This window comes from Anser cygnoides, chromosome 2, assembly GCF_040182565.1.
Source record: "Anser cygnoides isolate HZ-2024a breed goose chromosome 2, Taihu_goose_T2T_genome, whole genome shotgun sequence".
In the NCBI taxonomy this organism is placed as follows: domain Eukaryota; kingdom Metazoa; phylum Chordata; class Aves; order Anseriformes; family Anatidae; genus Anser; species Anser cygnoides.
This window is the reverse complement of record NC_089874.1, coordinates 32,601,660-32,626,758: the sequence shown is the minus strand read 5'-3', so window position 1 is coordinate 32,626,758 and position 25,099 is coordinate 32,601,660. Positions and strand designations below refer to the sequence as shown.

The 25,099-nt window shown below is 36.9% G+C and overlaps 1 protein-coding gene across 18 annotated transcripts in view; it reads right to left on the bottom strand.

The window, feature by feature from the left end:
- The window catches only part of HDAC9 (histone deacetylase 9), a 480,254-nt gene that overhangs the window by 186,174 nt on the left and 268,981 nt on the right, over positions 1–25,099 (bottom strand). For 17 of the 18 annotated variants that reach the window (XM_048068356.2, XM_048068353.2, XM_013171797.3 and 14 more), the window contains 5 exons: positions 24,493–24,608; positions 18,513–18,635; positions 15,929–16,139; positions 15,337–15,554; positions 6,557–6,826 (listed from right to left, as the gene is read on the bottom strand). In XM_048068356.2, the coding sequence (XP_047924313.1) occupies positions 6,557–6,826; positions 15,337–15,554; positions 15,929–16,139; positions 18,513–18,635; positions 24,493–24,608 (938 nt within the window). Of the gene's footprint in view, positions 1–4,215; positions 6,827–15,336; positions 15,555–15,928; positions 16,140–18,512; positions 18,636–24,492; positions 24,609–25,099 lie in introns of those variants that run through there. The other variant, XM_013171808.3, reaches the window with a different exon arrangement.

The following is a 25,099-nucleotide window of genomic DNA, read 5'->3' as shown; positions in this document are numbered from 1 at the left end:
ATGCAGGCAGTCTGAGCAGAAAGACCTCCTCGGCCTCCTGGGGATCCAAAGGTCACAGGCCAGGCCATGAGAGGAGACAGATTATGAACTGCTTTCTGCATTAGAGCACCTATGTCTCCAAGGCATTCAGGCTGAGTTGCTCTTCCAGGGCATTAACCAATGGAGCTTTATTAAGACTTAGTCAGCAGTGTGCTGAGAAGTGCATGTATTCACTGTCATATTTTAAGGGAAGGAAAAAATGAAAACTTTGTGTGCATGCGCCTGTCTGTCAGGGAGAGAGAAAAACATTTGGAGGTCAGAACAGAGCTCTTCCAAACACAAAGCATTTAAAGAAGTAGCTTTCCAAGAACACATAATCCTCTTCAATGAGAATAATAATAATAATAAAAAAACCATGCTGTCTGATACAGGAAATGATAAATTGCCCATTGGTATGAAAGTAATATCATCTGACTGTCAAAATGTGAAGTGATAATTATTGGGATCTGGACTTACAGGCTTTTGATTCATGCTAGTTATGTACCCCTGCTTAAGTAATTTTGCCTGGTGTTGCCCCAGCAGCTTTCACTGACAGAAGTGTGCAGTACCAAAATACTATATCGTAAGTATCTGAAGGAGGAAAAGAAGCATCAAAAATTTGGGATCAAAAAATATAAGCACTATCAACATTATTCTGTGCTGCTATCAGTGAAATGAAAAACTTTGTTATTTTGTAATGTACTGATAAAACATTTGCCATATAGTTGTTCAGACATCTCAGTTCTCAATTTAGTTATGCGATAAAATAAGTCTTATTGCCTTCTACATCTGCAGTGTACAATAGCAGAGACAAACAAAATAGCAATCAACTCCTTGGCATTAAGTAGATTTGATACTTTCTGAAAAAAAAAGATCATTTTCACATCCAACTGGGAGAGGCCAATTACTTGTAGAAATTCTTATTATTATGCCTTTTCACATAGAATTGGCATTAAAAAATTGAATTATACTTCCCGTAGTATTGGATAATGAACAGTCAAAAACTTTATGGACAGACCCTTAAGAGCAAAGAAGACACAAAGCTGGCTAAATATTTAGAGACTTATGTAAAAGAATGAAAAAATTTCACAAAACAAATCCAGCACCACAGTTCTCTCCCTCCAACCTCCCCACTCCTTCCCTAGGATAGTCTAAGGCTCAGGTATGAATAAAGAAATCCTAATGCTAGCCTATATTATTTGGGGGTTGTACTGGGCCTGTGCACTCACAGAACTGAAGAAGGACATTACAGTACAAGGTTAGTGTCTCTCTTACTGGCTGCACAGTTACAGGAGATGACTAAGGTAGCCTAAGGAAAAGAAAAAAAGTGAATTGATCTAGTACAGATCAGAAAGACTTGTGGTTACAACATCATTTAGGGAGGGCAGAAGGGAGTAGAGAAGGTGGAAGGTTTCTTTAGAAGTCTGACATTCAAAAGTTACATTTCCATTTCTCATTTCCCTTCTGGGTCTTCACAGCACTTATCAAGGTCAAAAATGCTGCAACTCGCCATCAACATGGAAGAACCAAGTGTGCAGCCAACTTCCCTTATGATTCAGGGCTATGTACTGTTAGAATCAACAGAGATACTTCATGGCAACTATGGAAAAGTAAAACCAAAGCCACAAAGGTGCTGAGCCAGATTCAAACCATCTCATTTAATCAGCTAATTAAGGCACTGAATTGGTTACAAGTAAGTATCTGGACTGTCAAAGTAACTCTAGTTATTAAGGTCCCCATGTAGTCATCCCAGAGAACTAGGCACTGCTGAAGTATGATTTCAAGTTAGTGAGCTAGTACCCTTATAACTTTCAGCTGCTGCTGAAGCAACCCTTGGGGTCTCTAATAGCTGTGTGTGCCTACATGTAGCCATTCACTACCAGCATTAAAGGCCAAAGTCAGCCTGTATGGATTTTATGAGGTATAGGGCCGGCTAAGCAACAGGAGCACACCTGAGTCCAGGGGACCAGAAAGCAGGACACACATAGCAGATACCCCTTGTGCAGCAGAATGAGTGAGCATGGCTGGGAAGCCCAGAGCATCCCCCATTCTGCCTTGCAACTGGCTATGTGTTTTGGGCTTGTTGTTGTTCTTGTTTTTTTTTGTTTGTTTCTTTTGTTTTGTTTTTCCTTTTATTGTAATTCTAAAGTAGGCTGAGTTATAAGAGGAAAAAAAAATGTAAAGCGCACAATCTACTAAACGCAAAGCACAGTCTATCAATTGCAATGATAAAATGCCACAAAAAAAAATCAACAGGATTCCACTAGAGCAATGAAGAAGATAAAATTATGATGCTTGTCTTCTGTTTGCCTGAACAGTAATTTAGCATATAATGTTCTACACTATATTCTTCTATTGAGAAACCAGGTACAGAAGCACTGCTACCACCCAAATGATGGGAACTGCATAAGGAAATCAGAAACTAAACAAATAAATGAAAAGCAAACAAACTACCCTTAAGTGGGATAAGTAGGACATGCTGCCAGTGGGACAGAATACAATAAGGAAATTAACTTGCCTTAGCTAATTTTGGCTTCAAATTGTGAAGTGTTCGTAAGGGGGAGAAATAAGTAAACATTTTTAGATTGGTGCTTGGGAGTAATGTTTATAGATTATACCTCAGAATGCCAGTGAAGACAAAAACAGGGTATAGTTAGCTTAAATAACATATAGAAGTCTTAGTGATCTTGATGATAATGAAGATGGAATGAAGATGGTGCATGAATGAATTGCTGAACAGAGAGGAGGAGTAGCGGCAGTGTCTGGAGTCCTGTTTTGCTGAGGCATTCAACTTTTAATCCTATTTTGTTAACATCAGAAGGTGAAAAAGGCTAGCATCCAGTAACTCGTGTTTTTGTTGAGTTTATAAATATTATGAAGCATTTTCCCTTGTTTGGTAGTAATTACTTCTAAACTGGCATCTACACTGGCTTTATTTTTGTGGACAACAGGACAGACTAAGCAGCTGCTGTTCAAAAAAAAAAAAAGAGATGCACATTAATCAGGAGATGCACATTAATCCCAGAAAAAAATAAGGCCTATGGATTGTATTACATTTTGATTTTTTTTTTTTACATTATGGGTGCTTTGGTGTGTGGTAAACACATAATTTAGAAAAAAATGTAGGTGTAGCCTCCAAACCAGGAGTGCTGTCAACTGAAAGCATTTAAGACTGCTCTTCTAATTTTGACGTGAGTATTTAAACAAATGGCATCTCAGTAAAATCACTGTCAAAAGCAAGATCTACTTGCAGGCACAAGATTCAAAATACATAATAATTGACAGGGCAAGAAGTATATTGTTATTCTGTTAATGCTACTTAAGCTTTCCTAAGCTGAAACTTGATTTTCTTATCTATTTTTTAATGTATTACTGATAAAACATTACTTTGCTGTTGGATCACTTAATTACATTTGAATTATGAAAATATTTATTCTCACATCCTTAGGTTCCTGAAAGAATTTTATTTTAGTTAAAATTCTACTAGAATCAAAGCAGCTAAAAGCTTTTCCTGTTTAAATGAACAGTTTGAAGGCAATGATTTTCCATACTCTTTTGACAGTAATATTCATGTACTTTAGCAACAGAGTTACGTAGTACAAAGTGTTTTTCTCGGCACATCTGAAGCAAAGTTCAGGAAACGTCACCACTTAGCTGTTTCTCTGCTGCAGGACTTCACTTTCTCCCACAATTGCTTGAAAGTCATCAAGTTTGTGGATTCCCTTTTTCCCACTCTATTTACAGATGGATTCTAGTTTTGCAATGGTCTTGAGGAGTATCAAAAAGGTGATTATAAACTCAGTTTCAACATTTTTATGGTTCTAGGAGGATTTTAGAAGTGTCATAGAAATTATATCAGTTCATCCAGATTTTGGATAATTTTGGATAATTGGGGGCAAAGAAACTGGACTTTCCCTTTCCAATATGATACTACATATGATCACATGTTCAAGACAAATGCCATGATGGGAAAATGAGCATGCATCGATACTATTTCCACATTCACTAGAACTTATAATGGCTGATGTAGGATAAAACAAGAGACTAAAAGGAAGACTTTGTGTAATCATTGTAAGAATAGTGTAATAAAAACCTTGCTCCTGAAAGCTTCAATTGTTTCAACAATGTGTAGCAAACATATTTGGTTATACAAAGCAAAAGCACAACTAAGTTATCAACTTTACACAAAGTCAGATATCTGAAAGGTGATCTTTTAAAAAAAAACTTTATTTGAGAAAGGAAGAGACTTATATCAGAAGGCAAAAAAAGGGAACATACAAACAGAATATATTTACAACACAAAACAAGAGATCACCTCTAAGGGTGTAAATTATAATAAATACAGTAGATTTAAAATGTAAGAGACAATTATCAATTAGAAATCTGTGTTTTTTTTAAACCCAGTTTTCCTTTTCACTGGTTCCAGGTAGTTTCTCTATTTTAACATTATCCAAATTTGAAAGATTCTGAAATTAAAGCCCACTAATGTATTGGGGTTTCTCACCTGAATGACATTATAAAAATATCTTCTGTCCTTTGTGAATACATGTTTTTGAAATGATATTGTACAAAAATCTTCTCATTGCAAATTTCTCCCCAAATAAAATGTATTTTAAAAGATGCACTATCCCTTTTGATGAAGCCGAAGTTAGGTTTCAAAGAAAATTAAAATTATACGGAATGGGAAAAACATAAAATTTCATTTTTATATGCTTCACTTTTTGAATGTGAATGTGATTTTTTCATCCAAGACGGCAAAAGATTTCTGTTCAAATATAAAGCACAAATAAAAATAACCTATATTTTGTCAATTAATATATCGTTCCTATCTAAGATGATCTTTATGGTTCAGGAGGCCTTTCATTATATAACAACTATTTAGTCATTTGTTTGGAGATCTTCTAGGAAAAAGGATAATGTATCTTTATAAGTTGCAACATTTTATAAGAGTTTTAATAGTATTAGAGCATAATGTAAACAACACATGCTAATAACATTTCAGAACAATTTCTACATTTGGCAAAACAGCTATCTCTTTTGAAACAGGATACTGCACCTTAAAATACCTTAGCTTTAGAAATATAAATATTTTTAATAGAAAAAAAACTGACAAGGATTCCAGGTCAGTTTGGGATTATCCATATTAAAGGGGATCTTAATACAATGAATCTTTAACTAGCTTAACAAAAGTAAACCTATAAAACAAGGTAAACATATCAAAAGGGAATATGAAGGAAATGTTTCACTGGAAAGCTTCCTTAACAATTTCCCTACTCGCTTTGTTATTTTCTTTGACAATAAATCAATTCATAGAGTGCCTTTAAAAACAGAGAGAACACTACCCCGTTCCCCCTGCCTTACATTCCTCAGCACATGAATCACTTGGGCTTCCTGTTTCCATAAGGCATTTCCTGCTCCCCCTCTCAGAATCACTTTTCTGCAGGAGAACAGCAGGGACCTGACAAAGTCTTGACTTAAATAAACAGTGCCTGCCATTGCATCCAGCACTGCTCCGTCTGATTTTGGAGCAACAAAAGGGACACCAGCTCTCTGAAAGCACAGACTTCACAAATGTGCTTTGCTCTTCAGTGTTTGTAAAATACTGTCAGACAATTTGAAGTTTCCTCTTGCTGAGTTGGCATTTTTACACTGACCTTATTTTAGGATTTGTCCGTAAGACCTAGTGATAAAGGTTATGCAATATTGTATGATTAGTCGTTATTTAAAAAAAATAAACAAGTGATTGGATATCAGACAATAATGATAACAGTTCTGTGCTTTTCCTCCAATACCGTAGTATCTGATTGGAACCTAATGCTGTGTTTTCTTTCTTGCCAGTATTTGCATCTGCTTCATTTAAGGATGTCTCCGCGGACAGTATCATCAAATACGACAAATGAAAAATTAGGCAGTGCAAAAACTGAAAACAATGCAATATTTAAACAGTGCCTTGTCTGGCATCTTTACATCCATCTTGTGCACTTCTCTAACTTACACTTTGTACTCCAGCCTGGAACCGCTGATATAGCAGTCAGTACCTGTCTACTGGGGGAAAAAATACCCTATATTTAACAGTGTTCAAGACTACATTATGATACATTATATACAGATAGCTGAAAGCAAAAGTCAGAGGATTCAAAATCAGAGAAGAATGTTTCATCAATCAGGTCTGGAAACTAAGTCCAGCAGTAGCTGATCTCAACAAGCTAGGTGATAACGAGTTCTCTTGCACTAAGAGTAAGCGATGTAATGTAATCCTGGGCTAATACAAATTCTATCGTCTATTACGCAAAGAGTTATGTAGAGCAATTGACTGCAACAGGTATTTTCTCCATTAGTGGCCATAAGGATGAGCTCCACTACATTTTTAAGTGTGCATACAACACCTCTTCCTTTGTTAAATTCTTTGAATGGTAAATCAGGATTTGCTAGATCAGTGATTCAAAACACAATCGCTTATCAAAGGCTAAGAAAATGCACGTGATGTTCAGATAATAACCTTAATTACAAATCCTGGAGCTAAATCTTTGCCTATTACCTGTTGCATAAAAGCAGCTTGCTCCCCAGATTCCATTTGCTGGGTTTGAATATCCTCATCACTGTCCGGTGGCTCCTCTTTGACCTTCACAGCCCCAACCTGCTGTCCTATTCTGTCATCCACACCAGCACTGCTGCTCTCAGCCCTAATGCTGGCACCGCTAGCGGCAGCTCGCTCCTCCTGCATCGAGTGGTCTCCATGAAGCTCTTCTTCAGCTTCCTCCAGGTGACTGCCAGGCTGCTTTAGCTGCTCAATGGACTTAGAGAGCATCTGGAAAGAGAAGGAAGGGGATCGGTTACCGACTCTTTTCACCAGTGACAAAAACTGTGAAGCATCAGATTTGCACCAACAAAATTACAGCTTCTGCAACAAAACCAGGTAGCAATGCATCACTAAAACATTAATTTACAGGGAAAAAAAAAAAAAAGAACCAACTTTCCTAAGCAAAAGGTCACTTGTTATTCTGCAGTTGAAAATAATCATGTATGTAATGAGTGCTATACGGTAATGCTAACTAAAAATAAGGTGGACTAATGAAAATGTGACTACACATCTGTTGCATTGTTGCAGCTGGTAATCAAGAGCAATTAGTCTCCCCTCATACTCTTTTTGAAACAAAAATGGGTAAATTTATATAAATACATATTACAGTTCATTTTTCTCAAAATAATAAAGGAACTCTTAAGAGAAAAATAGTATCGTGGTTAATATTTTGCTACAAGCAAATTAGGGAATGCTCACAAAGGCTTCTCTATCAGTTACTGCATGAAGATCCACAGAGGAGCAGTGACAAAGAGACAGTGTCAGTCACCTCTCCTGTGGCACAGGGAGACAACAAGGATGCCTGTCCCTGACTGGAAGGACTGCAGCTTTTGTCACGTATGGTACAGGTGTCCTTGTTTCAGCAGTGACAATATAACACAGCTACCCAGGCAATACTGTTTTTACACTACTAACTGCTACTGTAAAGCTTTACTGAAGTGTCAGATGCCTGAGTGTCACAACCAAATATAGTTTATGCTTTATGCTTTCTTGTTTAAGATGTCACAAGTATATTCCAAAAAAAAAAAAAGTCCAAATGTAATCCAAAAGCCAAACTCAAAAAAAAAAAAAAGGCCTTGTTGAAAGAGGCATAAATCAGACAGATAAGTAAGCATCTGCAGGACTAAATGAGTAATTATCACTTATTCAACTGGCCCACTTGATTTTAAACAAATACTGACTTGTATCATCAAGGCCAAATATACTTAGAAGAAAAAACACTTTACCTTCCTCCCTTCTCCCATCTGCCCACCCCTTCCACAGATATCAAGTCTTTCAAACTGAGTTTTTGCTGGGTTTATATGCAGAGTTACTGTATGGCTTCAGTACAGATATTTTGTCACAAACCATGGCTGGTGTAGTTCTTTCATTCTACTCACTAATGCATAGAAAAATGCCACCCCAGGGAAGGGCAGCATTGTCATGTAAACTATGATCAAGAAGCTACAGCTGGACTCAGAAACACACAAAGTCAGCAACGATAACTGAAAGATTTGATTGTGCAGTCCCAGTGATGTTGGGACACACACCTCACCTCAGTGGAGAAATAAATTCCGCAGTGGAAGTCTACAGGCTGTAGTCACAGCAAACCTTCTTTTTTTTTTTTTTTTTTTTTTTTGGGGGGGGGGTGGAGTGGGGGTAATGGGAACATAATGGTTTACTAAAAAGAAACAACCAAAAATCCCTTTTCATTGCTCTGGAAACTGCAAAATCACAACACCTGTATCCCTCATGCTGCAGGTGGCCTGCTCTGAACTGAGGCGTTTTCATTACTGCAACTAACGCAACGTGTCTCCTTTTATTAAGAAGAATCTTGACAATTTCTCAGATGAAACCCATAAATCTTTTCCAGTTGTTTGCTGGGGGATGACACCAACCAGGAAGGCACTGAAGCTCACTACATATATTCAGATTGGGTATGCTACTCTGTTGCTTACTTAAACATCTGCATGTGATCCCTCTCCATTCCTCAAGCAAAAGCAAAAGGTAAGGCTGGCCGGCCAGTAAGCAAGTACAAGCTGAAACATCTGTGCGACAGATCATCACATACAGCCATGAGAGTCACTAGTGCTGCTCCATCTGTAAAGCATCCCATGTGCCAGTTACTTGACATCAGGTGGGTTATTCTGGATGGAAAGCCAACAGAAAAGGACTGCATGTCCACGGCAAAGTTAAGACATATTTAGCTCATTACTGCTCTCCTTTTATACTTGTTTCATTTTAATGTCAGGCTCTTTCTTCTTCATGCTGCTGTATGGCACACATCTTCAGTGCTGCTGAGCTTTCTGATGCAACACATGATGGCCTGCAGTATATAATCTACATGTGGAACACTGCAAATGCTTTTTGCATGCAATCAGCAGGGAGATACAAGCATACACAAGAACTGTGGAGACTAGTGTGGTATTTGCGTGCATTTCAATTTGCAGTGTGCCTGTTTGGCACCCGCTCCCACACCACGGAAGTCAGGAGATTTGCTCCAGACTTTGGTGACAGAAGGAGCTAAACAAATTAAATCTTCTAAAACTCTGTGAAATTGAAGTGTTTTTTTTTCTCTTTTTTTTTTCACAATAAAATTTACAAAGTACGTAAATATTGTCATCAAGTACGTAAATATTGTCATCTTTCATGCAAAGTCTTATTAAAAACATCCTTTGCATTGTGACTTGATGGCAGAATTGAGAATGAAACTAAGCCCCAGGCTAGGAAGCACTAGAGTCATGTCCTCTCATGTGACTGAGCCTGACAAAATGGGTGGACCACATGGGGGCAAAACCTGAAGAAACACTCCTGCTGCTCAGTCTGCTAAGCCATATCACCACCATGCTTTCATATTTGTTAATGTGGTTTTTAAAGGCAGCCCCATCTTATTCCAATAATTACATTAGTATAATTATCAGGAGACTGTTCAATTCTCCTGTCCGAAAAATCTTCTTTTATACTATATAATCCTATGTATACTCCTGGCACTACTGCAGAAAATTACATATCTGGAGACATGAAAAAATAACAGTTTAGGGTCAATATTTCTATTGTACCTCTCTACCTAAAGCTGGATTACACAGCAGAAAGTAAACCCTGAATGGAACACTGCTCAAGTCCTTTTACAATGCAGCCGGATCCTTCTGCTTACACTTAACATTTAAATCTTTCACTTTAAATCTCCACTCTCTTTTTTTTTTTTTTTAATTCTGAATTTATCTGTAGATACATGAAGAACTTTTTCCTGGTTTTAACGTACATTTTTCATTTTGAGAATGTGATTGCTTAATCTGAGCTTTAGTAAGACTACGTTTAAAAATAACTTAAAAAAGAGTGGTTTATACTTAATGAATAAATTAGTTGTACATATTGTTCTTCTTGAACCAATACACATTCTTGTAATTGGTATTCCAAGTAAAGGAGTTACTTAAAAAAATGGCTTCTTGCTAATGTAACCTATATTTTTTTCCCCTTTTATTTTCAGGAAATTAAACTGTAAGGGATATTCATGAGCCAAAGTAAATAGTGGCAGCAGGAGAGGAAGCATTTACAGACATCAGCTCCATTGTATAACTGCAAGAGTCCAAAAAAAGACATCAAAAACAATCAAACTTTCTTGGCTGTACCAAAAAATGGAAAACAAAGCACAAATAATCTGGACACTGCAACAACCACTTTATAGGGCCTTTAGTTGCAGCCACTGTCTTTGTCTCCTTTGAAATAACAAGCTCTTGTAAAATGGAATATTTTAAATAAAATGTGTTTACAAAGAGACAAAGCACAAAATCCTGATGCAGCCACCACATACATTTCTTTCCTTGATTAATTGTTCTTTTCAAATACATGGCTGTCATTTCTAGGAACTCATTTACATACTTATGGAAAACACTTTTTCTCCTTCTGTTCTGTAGCTATCAGATTACATTGACCAGCTATGTAAGTTGTTAGCCATACTAAAATGACTTGGCACCTGCTTACTGTTTTCTGTTACCCATGCATTTCTAACCCATTTTCTGTTACCCATGCATTTCAGTTTCTAACGGATGCATTTAAACCTTCAAGATCATTTTTCTGAATTATGTCTTAAACATTAGTTCTCAAGAAAGGAAAAAATTCTCTGGGCATTTTTAATTGTTGCTGCAGTCTTGTCCACATAATCCCCCACTATGAGCAATATTGAAAGAAGAGGCATGCTACCTCTCTCACTTTCAGAAGATGCTAGTCAGAAAGGTAAGCTGGAAAGCCAAAATCTCAGTCATAATCTATTTAATGAAACTAGGTTCATTTATTCAAGTTGAACCTGATCAAAACAGTCTTTCTTATTTCATTAAATATCAGATGGCTGAATAATGAATCTGTGGTTAACTGACTCTTTTCAATATTCCTATTGATGACAAATAATCTTAGTTTCTTCTGTTAACTGATCAATAGAAACATCCATATTTGAAACTATTTTTACCATTTAAACCATTCAAAACTATTAATACCCTGGAATGAAAACGGAAATTCAGGGACTCCTTATTTAACCTTTAACATTGTCCATACTGCTTCTGTGCTTTAGTGCACACTGCAAACTGACCCACTATTTTAATCTTCATTACTCCAATATAGGACTCTATCATTGACAAATAATTGTGTGTAGTCAAAATGCTATCAACACATTTTTTAAAGAGCACTTGTGGAGTTCATTTGAAGTGGATGAAGTTCGTTCACTGATCAAATGAAATCTTGGTCCCAGTGAAGACAGTGTAGTTTAGCTTTAGCAGAGGTAGGACTTTATTCATGATACACGTGGGTAAAAAAAAAAAAAAAAAAGAAAAAAGAAAAAACAACCAAAAATCCCACCTTTTAAAGGTAGAGGGCTTTGTTCACTTGCTGATTACATTATAATTTCTGAGATTTTCTAGAACTCAGACTTATGCTATCAGTTTTGCACTTGTATTAGTTATCTCAAAATCCCTTTTTTTTTTTCCCTGCAAGTGGCAGCATAAAACCTTTTTAGATACAGATATGCACAAATGAAAACAAGATTTTAGGATTTTTACTGTAGTAGCAGTTTTTCGGTACTCAACTGCAATAATTTTAGTTGGAGGTTTCAGACTTTGGACTCCCTTTATTGAGCAAAATGAAGTTCTACAATGGTGATCAAAGGGCCTTATGAGGAAATAAGCTGTCAGTTGGACTGAAGTGTATTAAAGCTGACAACAGCAAAGTCGAGCTTCCCAAAGACAAGTGGAGTTCAGGTTACTGCACATTCATTATCATTTTTTCTCCAGAAAGCTGGGACAAGGGTTTCTACCTACTTTTGGATGCGATGTCGACTTTTGCAGCATGTTTTTAGAAGGTCAGCATAGTAGATCCCACAGGTATAAATGTCATGCTTCAGTGCAGACGTATACCATTTCCCACATCAAAAGCCTGGCATATGACAGCTGACCAGAAATAATCCATAGGGGATCTTCTCTTTGTTATTAAGGACAGAGGCACACCTTTTGGCAATGATTTTCTTTTCAGAATGGAAATGATCCAGGGGAATTCTTTACCTCTGACCTATGTCAGATTTTGCTTGTTATCACCCTCACAACAGCACTGGCTTGAAGCACTGGCTTGCTGCTGAAGTATATTCTTTTATCAAAGAAAAGAAATCACTTTTTAACACAAGATAAATAAAAGATCTATGGGGTGGGGAGAAACTATTGCTCTCTTCCTCTTTTTGCTGTTACAGCAAGATTTGCCTATTTGTCCACCAAGATCTGACCAAAATCACTTTTCAGGGACTGCTGACACATGCCGTATCATCACATTTCAAGGCAAAAATTCAAATACCTGTTTCAGTTGAAATATATGACAGCCTTAAGTACTTACACAGTCCTAAACATAAGGAGAAAAGGAAAAAGAAATGGAAATTAAATAGAATGTATTAACTTGTTCTAAACTCTTGATCAATTGGGATTTCATAGTCTTCTCAGCTTAAAATGGTTCTCATCTTTCTAACCAAATTTTTTAAGAGAATATTTGAGTACTCCTCATTAAAACATTTTTTCAAGACTGAAAAGGAGGGAATTACATATCTGTGCAGATATGTGTTTCATTATATGGCCTACGTTCAGAACAGTGAGGAAAGAGGAGTGAAAAATAAATACATGTATTCACTTGATACATGCTCAGACTTGTCCTAAGAAATGCAAAGATGTCGGGTCGCTTTGCTACATGGCGTAGAACATCTCATTCTACGGTTCAGATAAGCCTCCTCTGCAGAGTTCAAGTTTGATTGTAAGAGCCACACAAAGCTGTTAGCTTAAATAATGAACAAAAAACTTCAACTGCAAATAAAGGTAAGGTTTAAGAATGAACAAAGTATGTCCCATCCTGCTGGTGGAGTTAAAAGACCTTATGCCAGCACAGATGTTCAATCTGAACCTTTAAATTTAAAGCGTTAAAAAATATAATTTTAAATTCAGTACTTATCAGCCACTTGCTGATTTGATCATTTCTCACTCCCTTCTATAATGGCTACCATTAAATGCCAGTTTTTAAAAATAACATTTCTTCTGTTAATTACATAAGAAAGCACCTGGCTTTCCATATACCTGCAGAGCACAGATGTATGATTGGAGCATGGTCATTTTCAGTGGTATTCATCAGAATGGTTCTTCTGGGAATGGTATGGTAGAAAAACCTCTGCTACAGACAGTAAAAAAAGTCTGACAAACCACCCATGTCCTCACATAATCCACTGCTTCTGTGGATGCAGCATGATCCTATCCCTCCTTAGGTGTTTGCTGCTCTGGTGAGTTACTGTGCTCCTGATGAAAGCTAGCTGCTCTGGGAGTAGAGATAAAGGAGACTGAGCGATCTGGGCAAAGTAAGTAAGCTAAAGACCCTGGGATAAAGATAAATTTCTACTACCTACATATGCATATAGCCTATACTGTAGAGAATAAAAGCTAGGTTCGTTAGGTTTTAAGAGAAGCAATTGTTTTGTCTCTTTATTACAAATACCCATGTGAGAATGAATGTGTATTTCAAATATGTTTTGAGAGGGACTTGTTCTCAATGTTTTGTTTCATAAAAGTTTAACACTGAAACAAGCACCACCACAGGCCAACCTCACTCTTTTTAGTTCTCTTCCAGCCTGAATCTTGTGAGGTGCAATGTATCCTAGTCAAATGTGTCTCAAGTTTAATTTTGACATTCAGGAAAAATGTTCCTCTAAGTCACAGTGCATATCCCCAAATGCTATGGTAGAATGTATGCAAATAAGCATGACCTAATACAAACATGTCAATGTGGTTCTTTGCTTTGTGAAGAATGCATGAACAGTAACTGATCAGTTTGCAGTGGATACCCACAAACAGCATAAAGACTCACTACTTTACTGGTAAAGATTCTTTTCAAACAGTTGAGGGCAGGTGAAATATTTTCAAAACCTGAGGCTACAAGATATGCCATCTTGATTAAACATATGGAATGCATACTCGAAGAAAAGCCAACTGGAGTCCTAGTTGAGTAATCAAAACACCCAAGCTGAGAGGGGTTAACATGCAAGGATCAGCTCTGAACTTTGAAGTTTTCTGGTCTTCATTTTTCCTAATTAAGACAAGGTTTAATAACCAAACCACTGTACAAACTATGTACTTAAACTCTAGGTTTGTTTCTAATTTTGTTGGGAATTCTTAGTAGATTCCAAAGAATCAGTACCCCCTGGGAAGTTCACCCTTGTAAGGTGGATTGACTTTTTTTTCTTTTCACATAGGTACAAAGAGTGAATACCCTGCTTTTCATCTTTTCTTCTTTGCCATTAGCTCTTCTATATAGTTATCAAATAAACAAAACAAGAAGTAAAGATGTGTTATCAATCTATATTTGAATTATTCAAGGAGCTCCAGCAAACAACTTTTGGAAGGTTACACAGTAAGTGAAGAAAAATGTTCTTCAGATAAAAGCATTTAATTACTTGAATATTTTCATTTTAGAGCAGGGAACAGCATCGCATTTGTTGTAGAATCATTAGCCTCTGATAAATCTACCTAGATATTGCTGTACTTTGTTTATTAGTGAATGGTCCCTTTTCTTCTTTCTTTCTCCTCAGAAAAATGTGTTACTATACAGGGAAACAGGGGACCAGTTCAACTTGTATCTGATATTAGCAATAGCAAATTCTTCTCTTTCTCCTTCACTGGCATTTTTATATCACCATATAGCTAACAAACTTCTATGTTATCCATGAACTTACATTGAAGAAGCTGATTTGATAAAAGATGATTAAAAAATTATTCAGATTATCAATATATTTCTAACACAAAAAAGATCAATTTCATCAGCTGATTGACTTCAAATGAATTATATATTTATTCCACATACTGTTCCACAACAAATGAACTTAAAATATGATTCAAAGGCAGCTGAACTGAATGATTTCTGAAACTGGAAATGACAAATAAAAAAAGCTGGATAGACAGCCAGTAATCTTTAAGGCATAATTTACCATTTGTCAGGAAAGCATATGTAAATAAACCTGAAAGATGCTTTGATACCTATTTCATTGAACTGTATTCTTATTGGTGTCAACAAGCATATACTAATGTATCAAAAGCCGAAATTTAAGATCTATATAAAAGTACACTAACTATGCATAAGCAAGGTAATCGTGCAAGAACCTGTCTATTCTCATCTACCATGTGGCACTGACATCTATTTCCTTATTAGTTTTCAACACTGATGTTCATTAGAAATTCCTTACTTTCAGAACTCACCTTATTCATGTGGATCTGTTGCTGGTACTGTTTCTGCTTCTCCAAAAACTGTTGATGTTGCTGCTGGATGACCAGCTGGGCCAAAGTACTCTGAGGAAGAGGAGCTGACTGGGTTCGATTCAGTGGCCTGTGACGAGGCAGTTTGTGGGCAGCTCTTATGCCAGGTGAGACTCTTTCCTTCGCTGCTAAAGGAGACTGTGGATGAAGAGGAACCGCTCCTGCAAAAGAGTGACATTTCACTCCAGTGTGAAGAAAAACAAACTACTGGTTCTAATAGAATAGAAATCTCTCAATAAGAAGAGTGGTGTATGTTGCAGAACTTTGCATCAGTGCTGATGCAGTGGGACGTGTACCAAATGCCTAGCCACGCTGGGAAGTTCAGCAGCTGCAAAAGAATGTGATGAAGTAATCGTTTTCTCTTTTCTGTAATCACCGAATTCTTTCAGGCTAATGAACTCAAGCAGAATCACTAAAATGGGTAAACAAAATGCTATGCTTTTCTCTCCCACCCTTCCACTTTTCACAACAGTCAGAATACAAATGTCATTAAAAATATCAAAAATGATTGTTGTGTTGAAGCTTTGATCATTACCAGTCACAAGAAGTTTTTGCTGTCTCATTTGTTCTTTCAGTAACAGATGTTGCAAGAGAGCCTGGTGGCTGCTATTTGGCTTTCCCTCCAAAGCAACATGAGGATGAGTTGAAGATGGAGGAATGCTCCCCCCATACTGTCCAGCCAAGGCCACTCCTTGTCTGAGTGTCTGGGTCTCTCCTTTCTGCTTTTCTTTGAATGATGATGAAGCCTGTCAAAAAAACAATGACACTGGTAACTGCTTTTCATTGACCTGGCCATTTATATCTCCACTTGTCTGATTGTATGGTCTTACAGTATGTTTTCTAAATGCAGAAAAAATAGTTAAAATCCCTCTCTTACACTTTGATTCTGAGATGAAAAGGGAGGGGGAACAAGCCTGTTAAATGTAGCACTGCAAGAAATTAAATAACGAAAGCACTTGGAAAAATTCAGTAATAAAAGCCAAAGCACAAGGAACTACTAGTCAACATTATTAATGAAAAGACAGGACCTATCCTTAAAATTCCTAAAGACCTTTCCCAGCCTCCTGCACAGGAAAATAGGGGATCAGAGGAAATAGTTTCCATTGAGCTTGGAGTAGGCAAGGCTTAGTTTTCACATAACTTTCCATCAGACAGCAAGCCAATCAGCAAAACAAAATAATTACCTGTAGTAGTGGTAAGCTATTACTTTTCCTGGAGCATTCCCTGACTCCCTGAAGGACAGCTCAAAACTTTCACCTTTTGCAAAGTAAATTTGTACAGTTAAACTCTGGTCTACTGAATTATCAAGAGCTGTTGTATGTGTGTGGCATTTTAAAGTGCCCTTATAAATTGCACAGTTATTGATTTCAAGCTTTTGGTAAGCTTTGGCCCTTCAGGATTGCATATCTGCTTTATAGATTTCTTTGTTCCTAATAAAAACCTAGTTTTAACAAAATGTATTTCTTAGAAGGGTAGTTAAGCTTGAGTAGTAATTTTTACAGTTAACAGAAATAAGTGTGTTGAGGCTTGCTGAAAACCACTTATGGTATGTCATGGTAAAAAAATCTCTCTCTGACAATCCGAATTTCGCATATCGTAACGAGGCAAACCAAAGTTTACACAAATTTTTGGGGGGTGTATGCTTACCTTACCCTCTGTCACTATCCTTCCCTGAAAAACGAACACCTAAGTTAGCTTAACATTCAGTTTGCAACTACTTATTCTGGTAACAGAAGTAAACAATACATGCATAAATCAACCCCTTTATTTTTTCAAATGCCAAAAGTAATATTTGGTGCAAGCTGGTAACATCAAAAGCTCTCATCATTTGAGTGAGAAAATTAAAGATGTTTTCAGTTCCTTTTTCAATGTTATAAAATTTCTTTGAAGCTAGTTATATTTTTGTGAAATAGCTAGGAAATTTTTGATGATATAGACTGGAAAAGTAAGCACTACTTTTCATGTTCAGGTCAAGTTTTCCATCCCTTAAAAACAATAACTTGCTTATAAATATTTCATGAAAGACTTCAAAAGAAGTGATTTAAAGCTTGCACAATTTTACACGCAAAGTTCTATCTAATGTTAAAATGTTGGACTGCAATAATATGCTATTGGTGAGAACATTAAATGTACTGAAAAAGTCATAAAATGGCATGAAACTTTAACCTGCAACTAAGTTTAGCACTGGAATTTAGTAGTACTTCTAACAAACCATAGTAGACTGTATATATATATGCTTTTTATATTCTGGAAATCTAGAATTTTTATATTTTACCAATTCATGTTCTGTCAAATATGAATTGCTAGAATTTCTTCAGAATTTATACAGTGTTGTATAGAACCATCATATAATTTTATTAGTATTTTACATTTTTGCAGGAAATCAGGAAAGAAAAGTTTTGACCGGTAGCAAAGTTTTCAGTTATTTTACTGAGCCTCAGATTTCACTTCCAGATTACTGTAACTGGCTAGATCTAAAGATCTTTATCCATCAACATGGATTTCCATACATACTGTATCTGTTTTCTTATACATTTCACATACTGATTTAACATAGAGCTCTAAATAAAGTTGATTGCTACAGACTGAACAAAGGGCATATGAATATAACTAGTCATTAAATGTTGTTTATATATCCACAGATTTAATTTATATGATTGATAGTACACCCCCTATAAAACAAACTCAGTTGCAGAAATACAGGGTTCTTCCACTACCACACTTCAGCCCAGCTTATGTTCCTGTTGGCATCTCATTATAAAAAGTTACAGGTGCTGTACTTTACCAGGTAGGAGTGATCATATAATTTGAACACTTATACTAAATTGTCTCCTCATGTTCTTCTCACCATGTCTGAAATCTGTTACCAGATTTGCAGATATAAATGCAATACATATGGCCCATATTTAGATAAGCTCCACACTGGCACTTATTTGTGATTAAGAATGATTACTGCTTTCAAGTTGTGCCCTTAAATTTTCAGAAGTTGCCCAATGCAAAGAAAGGTCTGGCTCCTACTCTCAATTGCTTGTGTTCCAAAATGCTAAAAAAGAGAATATGCAGAAAATAGTCTTTCAGGGAGCAAAAGTAGACAGGAAGACTTTGGACTGGTCACTTACAGTGATTTGAGTTTGTACTGCTGGAAGTCCCAAGGTAATGTTGGGCAGAGAAGGGGATGTGTACAGACTCAACAAGTTCACTGATTCATCCTGAATCAAAAGGCGTTGCTGTGAAACCAGATGCTGGAATAAAGAGAAAAAACAAAGTATGTATAATCTCCAGGCTTTTTATCTTGGCTACTTTATTCTGGTTGTGCATTGATAGCCAGTTATGTATCATGCATTGGTTTGCATCCCAATGGGGTTCCAGATAAGTACTGTCCCTGTAAAAAAGCTATTGATATTTCCTTCCTTAGGAAAACAACTGGAATACATCTGGGATTATGCCTTGGTTAGTAAGTCAAATTCCTACTCCATCCCAGAATCTTGAGGATTCTTAGACCTTCTCTTCTCTCGTCAACTGCACTTTCACTATTAGAAATTCAGTGAGAGTTTAGCCAATGAATTAAGGACTTTATCTAGCCAAACCAAAGGTGTCATGATTATGGATGTATTAGTTCTGTACATTGCTATGGTTATTAAAGTTTTGTGGTAAGGTATGAAACGTATCCTACCTGGTTTATGTGTTAATTTACCCATATTGTGATATGAGGATGTTTCAGACACATTATTTACTTCCATTAACATGGGAATCTTGGGTAGAAAATGAGCCACATTGTCACATCTGATGTTTAAAAAAATATACTCTCTCTCTGCATATACAGAAGAACAGCGTCCCATCATTCTCTGATGATGATGGTGAACCCTCTCACAGCCTAACTCCTTTAAAGTTAAAATCTTTAACGCTTGTTTTGAATCCTTGTGATATAATTTTCAAGGATGTGGAATTGCTGATATATTTTTAATTACTGTCAAGTAAAATCAGACATTCTACTAAGATCACCCTCTGTCTTTCCATTTTAGATTCATTGGGAAGAAACATAAAAAGTTACATTACCACAACAGGAATCTTTTTGATGCCTTTGACTTTCTACTTTAACAGTCATGTTTTTCAACATGTGGTCTAGTATAGTTGCTTGAATTACATTTTCTGTTTAACTCTTGCTTCCCTCCCAGAACTTTAACACAATAAGACCTACAAAGGTCTTATTAGACTTAGGAACTCTGGCATGATATGGTCCCCAAGGGAACAACATCCTTGAAAAAGAATACCCTGTGTAACAGTATGACACAGTGACTGCTTTCTTCCCAAACAAAAAGCATATGGGACTCCAATAATAGACCACCTCCAAGAGGGATACTGCACACTCGGGCTTTGACTAAAGTAAATATAATAACTTGTCAAGCATGTTGTGGGGAGCTGTAGATTTTCCCCTGGACAAACCTGGAATATCAATTAACTCTGTAAAATACTTTGTGCTAATACAATGCAACTTCAGACCATCAATGAAAAGTGGTTAGGCACAAAAACACAGGATGTTATTGCAAAACATAACCTTCCTCATACAGTTTGTTTGGAGATATGACCTATCACCGAGACAATAACAGTAGAAGTCTATCTCTGTAATTTTCTTTTGGTGCCTAGGGAATCTCAACAGATAGCATATGAAACAAAGAAGCTTCACTTGTATATTACATTTATTCTTGGCTAACAGTGTCTTGCCTTGATAATATCCAACTTTGACCATGATTAAAACCAAATATGTCAAGACTGTGGAGATATAAGTGAGGAAGACTACAAAGATTTAACTGGAAAAGGACACTGCAGCACCTCTGATGTGCTTTCTAGAACATCATCAAATTTGTACCCACTGCACTATGTACACAGAGCCACTTCAAAATGCATGTTTCCTTTTTGGTTTTCAGTATGCCACTATTACCTTCTATGATTTGAATTAACAAACATGACTGTGACAGTGTTTATGACAGTAAAACATATTCCCACATTAAGATCAGGCATGACTGTTACACAAGGCAGAATCAATCATGTTACATACCATGCGAAGTTAATGTTGAAAACAGGAACTTATTAGTGAGACTACTTCTATCAAACTTTTTAATACCTCTAATAATCAGTCATTTTCATTTTGGTAACTTTTTTTTTTAATAGTTTCAATAAAAATTAGCCTAAATGCCAGTAAAACCTCATCTCCCAACATAAGTTTAGCAGCCCACCTGCATGGATTAGGGTCCAGTACATGCTGCAATACAACTGCATGACCCCAGCTGCAAATTCTCTTTTTACACAGTTGACAATACCCTGAGATGGTGGCACAAACTGGAGTTGCCAGAAGTGTCACTTGGCAGCACAACGGCTAAGTCATGGTCCTCCTTCTCCATGCAGACTTGGTGGTTTGGACTGGCACCTAAATTACGCCAAAAAACAACTGCCTTACTTGCTCCTCCATATACATACTCTCTGGGCCCATGGATCCTGCTCCCTGATGCTTAAAATAGCCTGTCAGCATACTTCCTCTCTTTCTTAAAATAGAGGTATGGTAATGAAATGTAACAGTGCAGGATGATCAACAAGTACCCATATTTAGTTATCGTACTTCTATTTTGCTGCCAGGGCCTGCAGAGAAGCAGGAACACCAACTTCATGTGCACATGTTTATATGCACATCTAGACATTAGATGGGGAAGAGGAAATGGTTTGGCTTTAATACTTGTAAATTGTGAAGCTAGACTAAGTTTTTCTTAGCTTTGAATATTCACTATTATATTCTTATTTCTTATTTTGCTAATTAGACTCTCTTCGCCTACAGCTCACCAGCTGGTCAGAAACTCAGACAATTTGCCGCTAGCCACTTGCAAAGTGTGCCATATTGAGCTGAGAATTACAAACATAGGGCTGTGGGCTTGCACAAATCAAATATACATTTATCTGCCATGTATGCTGCCATACATGTATCTGCTGTATCATACATTTATCTATCACACATGTATCTGTCATTTATGTCTCCTGTATAAAGTGATATTCTAGGAAATGCTGCTCTCCAATAAGCAAATGAAAGAGAAAGAAAATTACCTGAAGCCCACTGATACCACGTGAAAACTTGTCATTGCCTTCAATGGCTTTTGACCAGGCTGCGTATGCCCAAAATTAATCATTTCTCATGACTACGGCAGGTTGTCCCTCCGAACACAAAGGACATGCTGTGCAGGGGATCAATCCTGCTTGCATTTCTCATGCAAGTTCGATTTAGCCCCAGCACAGCAGGTGACCTGAAAATGTACGGCACGCTACATGAGACAAATAGCTACTGCGGTGAACCTTGATGATGCTGGAGAGAAGTGGGCCTAATAAAAACAGCATTTTATTTATAAGGCGCAATTAAAATCTTGAGTTTAACTTTCAAGTTTCATATAATGAGACCAGTGTTTTAAGAAATGGTACTGAAAGTACCATTAGGGGAACTGTGATAGTAAAAGATTATTTGCAAAAATGTACCATTTGCAGAGCACCTTTATGCATTCAAAAAAATGTAAATGTCTGCTCACCAGACTGTCTGCTCCAGAGGGTAAACCATTTAGAGGTCTAGCTATTCAAATGGATATGTCAAAAAGACTTTAAAAATCTGTTTCATTACTGATAATGCTCTAATTCTGTCTATGCACTGGAGTGTAATCATTTACGGTATTGACTCATGTTTTACTGGTAAATGGCTCTGTCATAGCAACCTGTTTTTCCCCAGCAAAAGTGTTTTATTTGCTGCCATGAAAACCACGGCTATCCACCCACTCAGATATGAGCACAACACTTACTGCAAATGTCACAACAACGATTATGAAACAACAGCAATGTGAGTCATGCAGGATTACAGCAAAACAAGTGATACTTTGGGTGATTTTGGAACACTTATCCTATTATTAGAAACTTCTGTACTTTGTGTAACTGATGAAAAATTAATTAGATATACAGCATTGGAGAGCTGGCAGCTAATGCTAAGCTAGCAAAGCGATATGTAGCAGTTTGGTTGCTGTTAAACTACCAAGGAAAATCCCACTGAAAACAAAATGCACTGAAATTGAGATTTATGGAAAAATGTTAGAGCCCACAGGACCACAGTATTAACAGTCCAGTAACCAGAGAGGTAAAGAAATCCCTGACTGGATCCAGAAATGGAAGTCAGTAGTTTCAGTTTTTTAGCTCACTTCCAGCCAGCTGAGTGACTGACTCCAGCACATGGAAATTAAATTTAAAAGGAACTTTTTAGGCTCATTTGAAATTCTGGATTGTGTGGAACTAAACCTACAGATGTCTGGCAAAGTAATGGCGACTGATGTGCAACGCATTTTTCTATTAATAAACAGAGTATAACTTTGTTGGTTCTTGGTATAGCATTTCCAAATCTTCCCAGATTGCCAGTCTGACCAGGTTGTATGCTTGTCTTTATAGTGGTTCAACACTGTGGGCAAATGTCCAGAAACTAAAATGTGCAAAGTAACAAGCACTGTAAACCAGTCTGAGTCATTATTCCCCTTACATTTTGTAGTATCCTCAAATCAACACAAAATCCAATTGGATATGTTTTCCTGTTTAATACAGCATTAACATCCATATATGCCAAACTTCTAACTACAACATTCCCAATATTAAAATATACCATTTAATTCCACAGAACTAGGATCTGATCTTATCTGAATGATGGATATTGCTCTGCATCATTTACATTTTTTTGCAATCACATACAGAGGGGCTATGAGGCAAGACCACATGTTAGCCATCAATGCCATTTTTTTTCTTTTTGGTTACGGGCCAGAGAGAGGCTACTAATCAGTGTGCAGAGGTCACCCACCTGCCCCCTGGATCATAGTTCACACACACAATTAATTCATTATGGGGAAAAGTCACTGCTGGAGGTTGAACTGCCCATTCCATTTTTTTTTTCTGAGGTGAATGTCCTGCCACTGACCTGGAGAAATAGCTCCATTAGCTAAAGCTCTGTTAAATCACGTTTTCTTATGCAATTTTTTCTAACACAAAGAATATAAACCAACGATTAATAGAAAATTTTACCACCAAAGCAAGAATTGCTATTTGTAAGGACAATGGACACGGAATGTTTCTGAATTTCATTCTCTCTTGGTTGCATTAATTTATTGTCCCTTTACAATGTTGCCATGGAAAGCATGACTTAGGCCTGATGTCTATGGTAAATGAGGTTTATCACAACTGATTTACCATCTGCATTCCTGTCATTATAGGCACGTATGTATGAAACATAATAATGAGTAGTTAAGATTCCTTCCGTGTACAATCTAGCTTCACAAAACAAGTATCAAAGACTCTTAGCAAATCAGTTATGTTGGTAAGCACTGAAAAGATAAGGAAACTGAGGTGCAGCAAAATAAAAGGCAGATGTGAAAAAAGACTTAGTCACTTAACACTGATACTGTACCTAAACAAATCTACTTCAACAGCATCTGAACCCGGGATTGCCTTATCTCCTAAGTGTTAGAGTCAGCAATGATGAAGTCACTCTTTCACATGTGAAAGTTCTTCATTAGCATTCATCATCATGCACTTCTTCAAATTATCCCAGAAGATAAGCCAGATTTCCTCCCACCCACAGCAATATGAGATCCTGAAAACAGGTAAAGCATTGCTATTCTACCTCATCCAGGAAAAGGGCTGCAGTGACACTGCAAACATTGCAGTGATTGTTCATCTCACATTCAACTGTTGTTGCCTCATTAGTTCTTTGTGCCCTTGCTCCCCAATATCTTCCCTAATATTCTACAAAACAGATGCTTCCTAGTTCCTTCCATAGCCTTCTTCAGCTTCTTTGGTAGCATCACTGCTGCTTTTGTTTAGATTTTTGTTACCAAAGAGTCTCTTTATTTGCTGGCCTCCTTTCTGAACACATATCTCATATATAACATACTCTGCTGTCAGCCTGCAGTGTCCTGGTATCCCTGATGATTATAATTTCTTCAATTATTTTGCTTGTATGTATCATCAAACTAAAGTTTCAAATCTCTTCAATCTTGCAGTCTGAGCAGCTATCCACCCAATAAAGAGAAAGAGTCTTACCTCAGCTTGAATGCTAGATGGCAAAACTGAGGTTTCGCTTTCTGTTATGCTGCTGGTCGGACCATTGCTTGGGGAACTGGGACCTGATCCAGGGGAGCTGCTACTGACTGAGGATTCTGGAAAACAGATGAAGCATACATTAATTCATGGTTCACACCAAAAAAACACAAGACTTCAATTAACTGGATACACTTAATGGCACAGGGTGTTTTCTTTTGCTGTTGAAAAGTATCTACCAATTATGAATGGGCTATTTATTTACATTAAAGTTTTTTAACTCACTCTCCTTTTCCTTTGTTTTTCCTTTTACAGTGCTAACAAGGAAAGATACTCTTGGTCCTTCTCTTTCTGACCTGTCTGCTTCACAAAAGGGTGAATTTAATTATTTAATCATTTTCACGAAGATGGTATGATACTTGGTATCGGGCAAGGATAGACACACAGAACTTGTAAAGAGTGAAAAGGAAAGAAAGACTTTTCTTTTTAATTGCATAGAGTCCTGCCTCTGTAAGAGATCAAAATGACAGAGATAGTAGGCTTGCAAAGGTCATGATAACATACCATCAATTCATGAGGCCTACTGCCATCCCCTTAGTCTTTAAAAAGG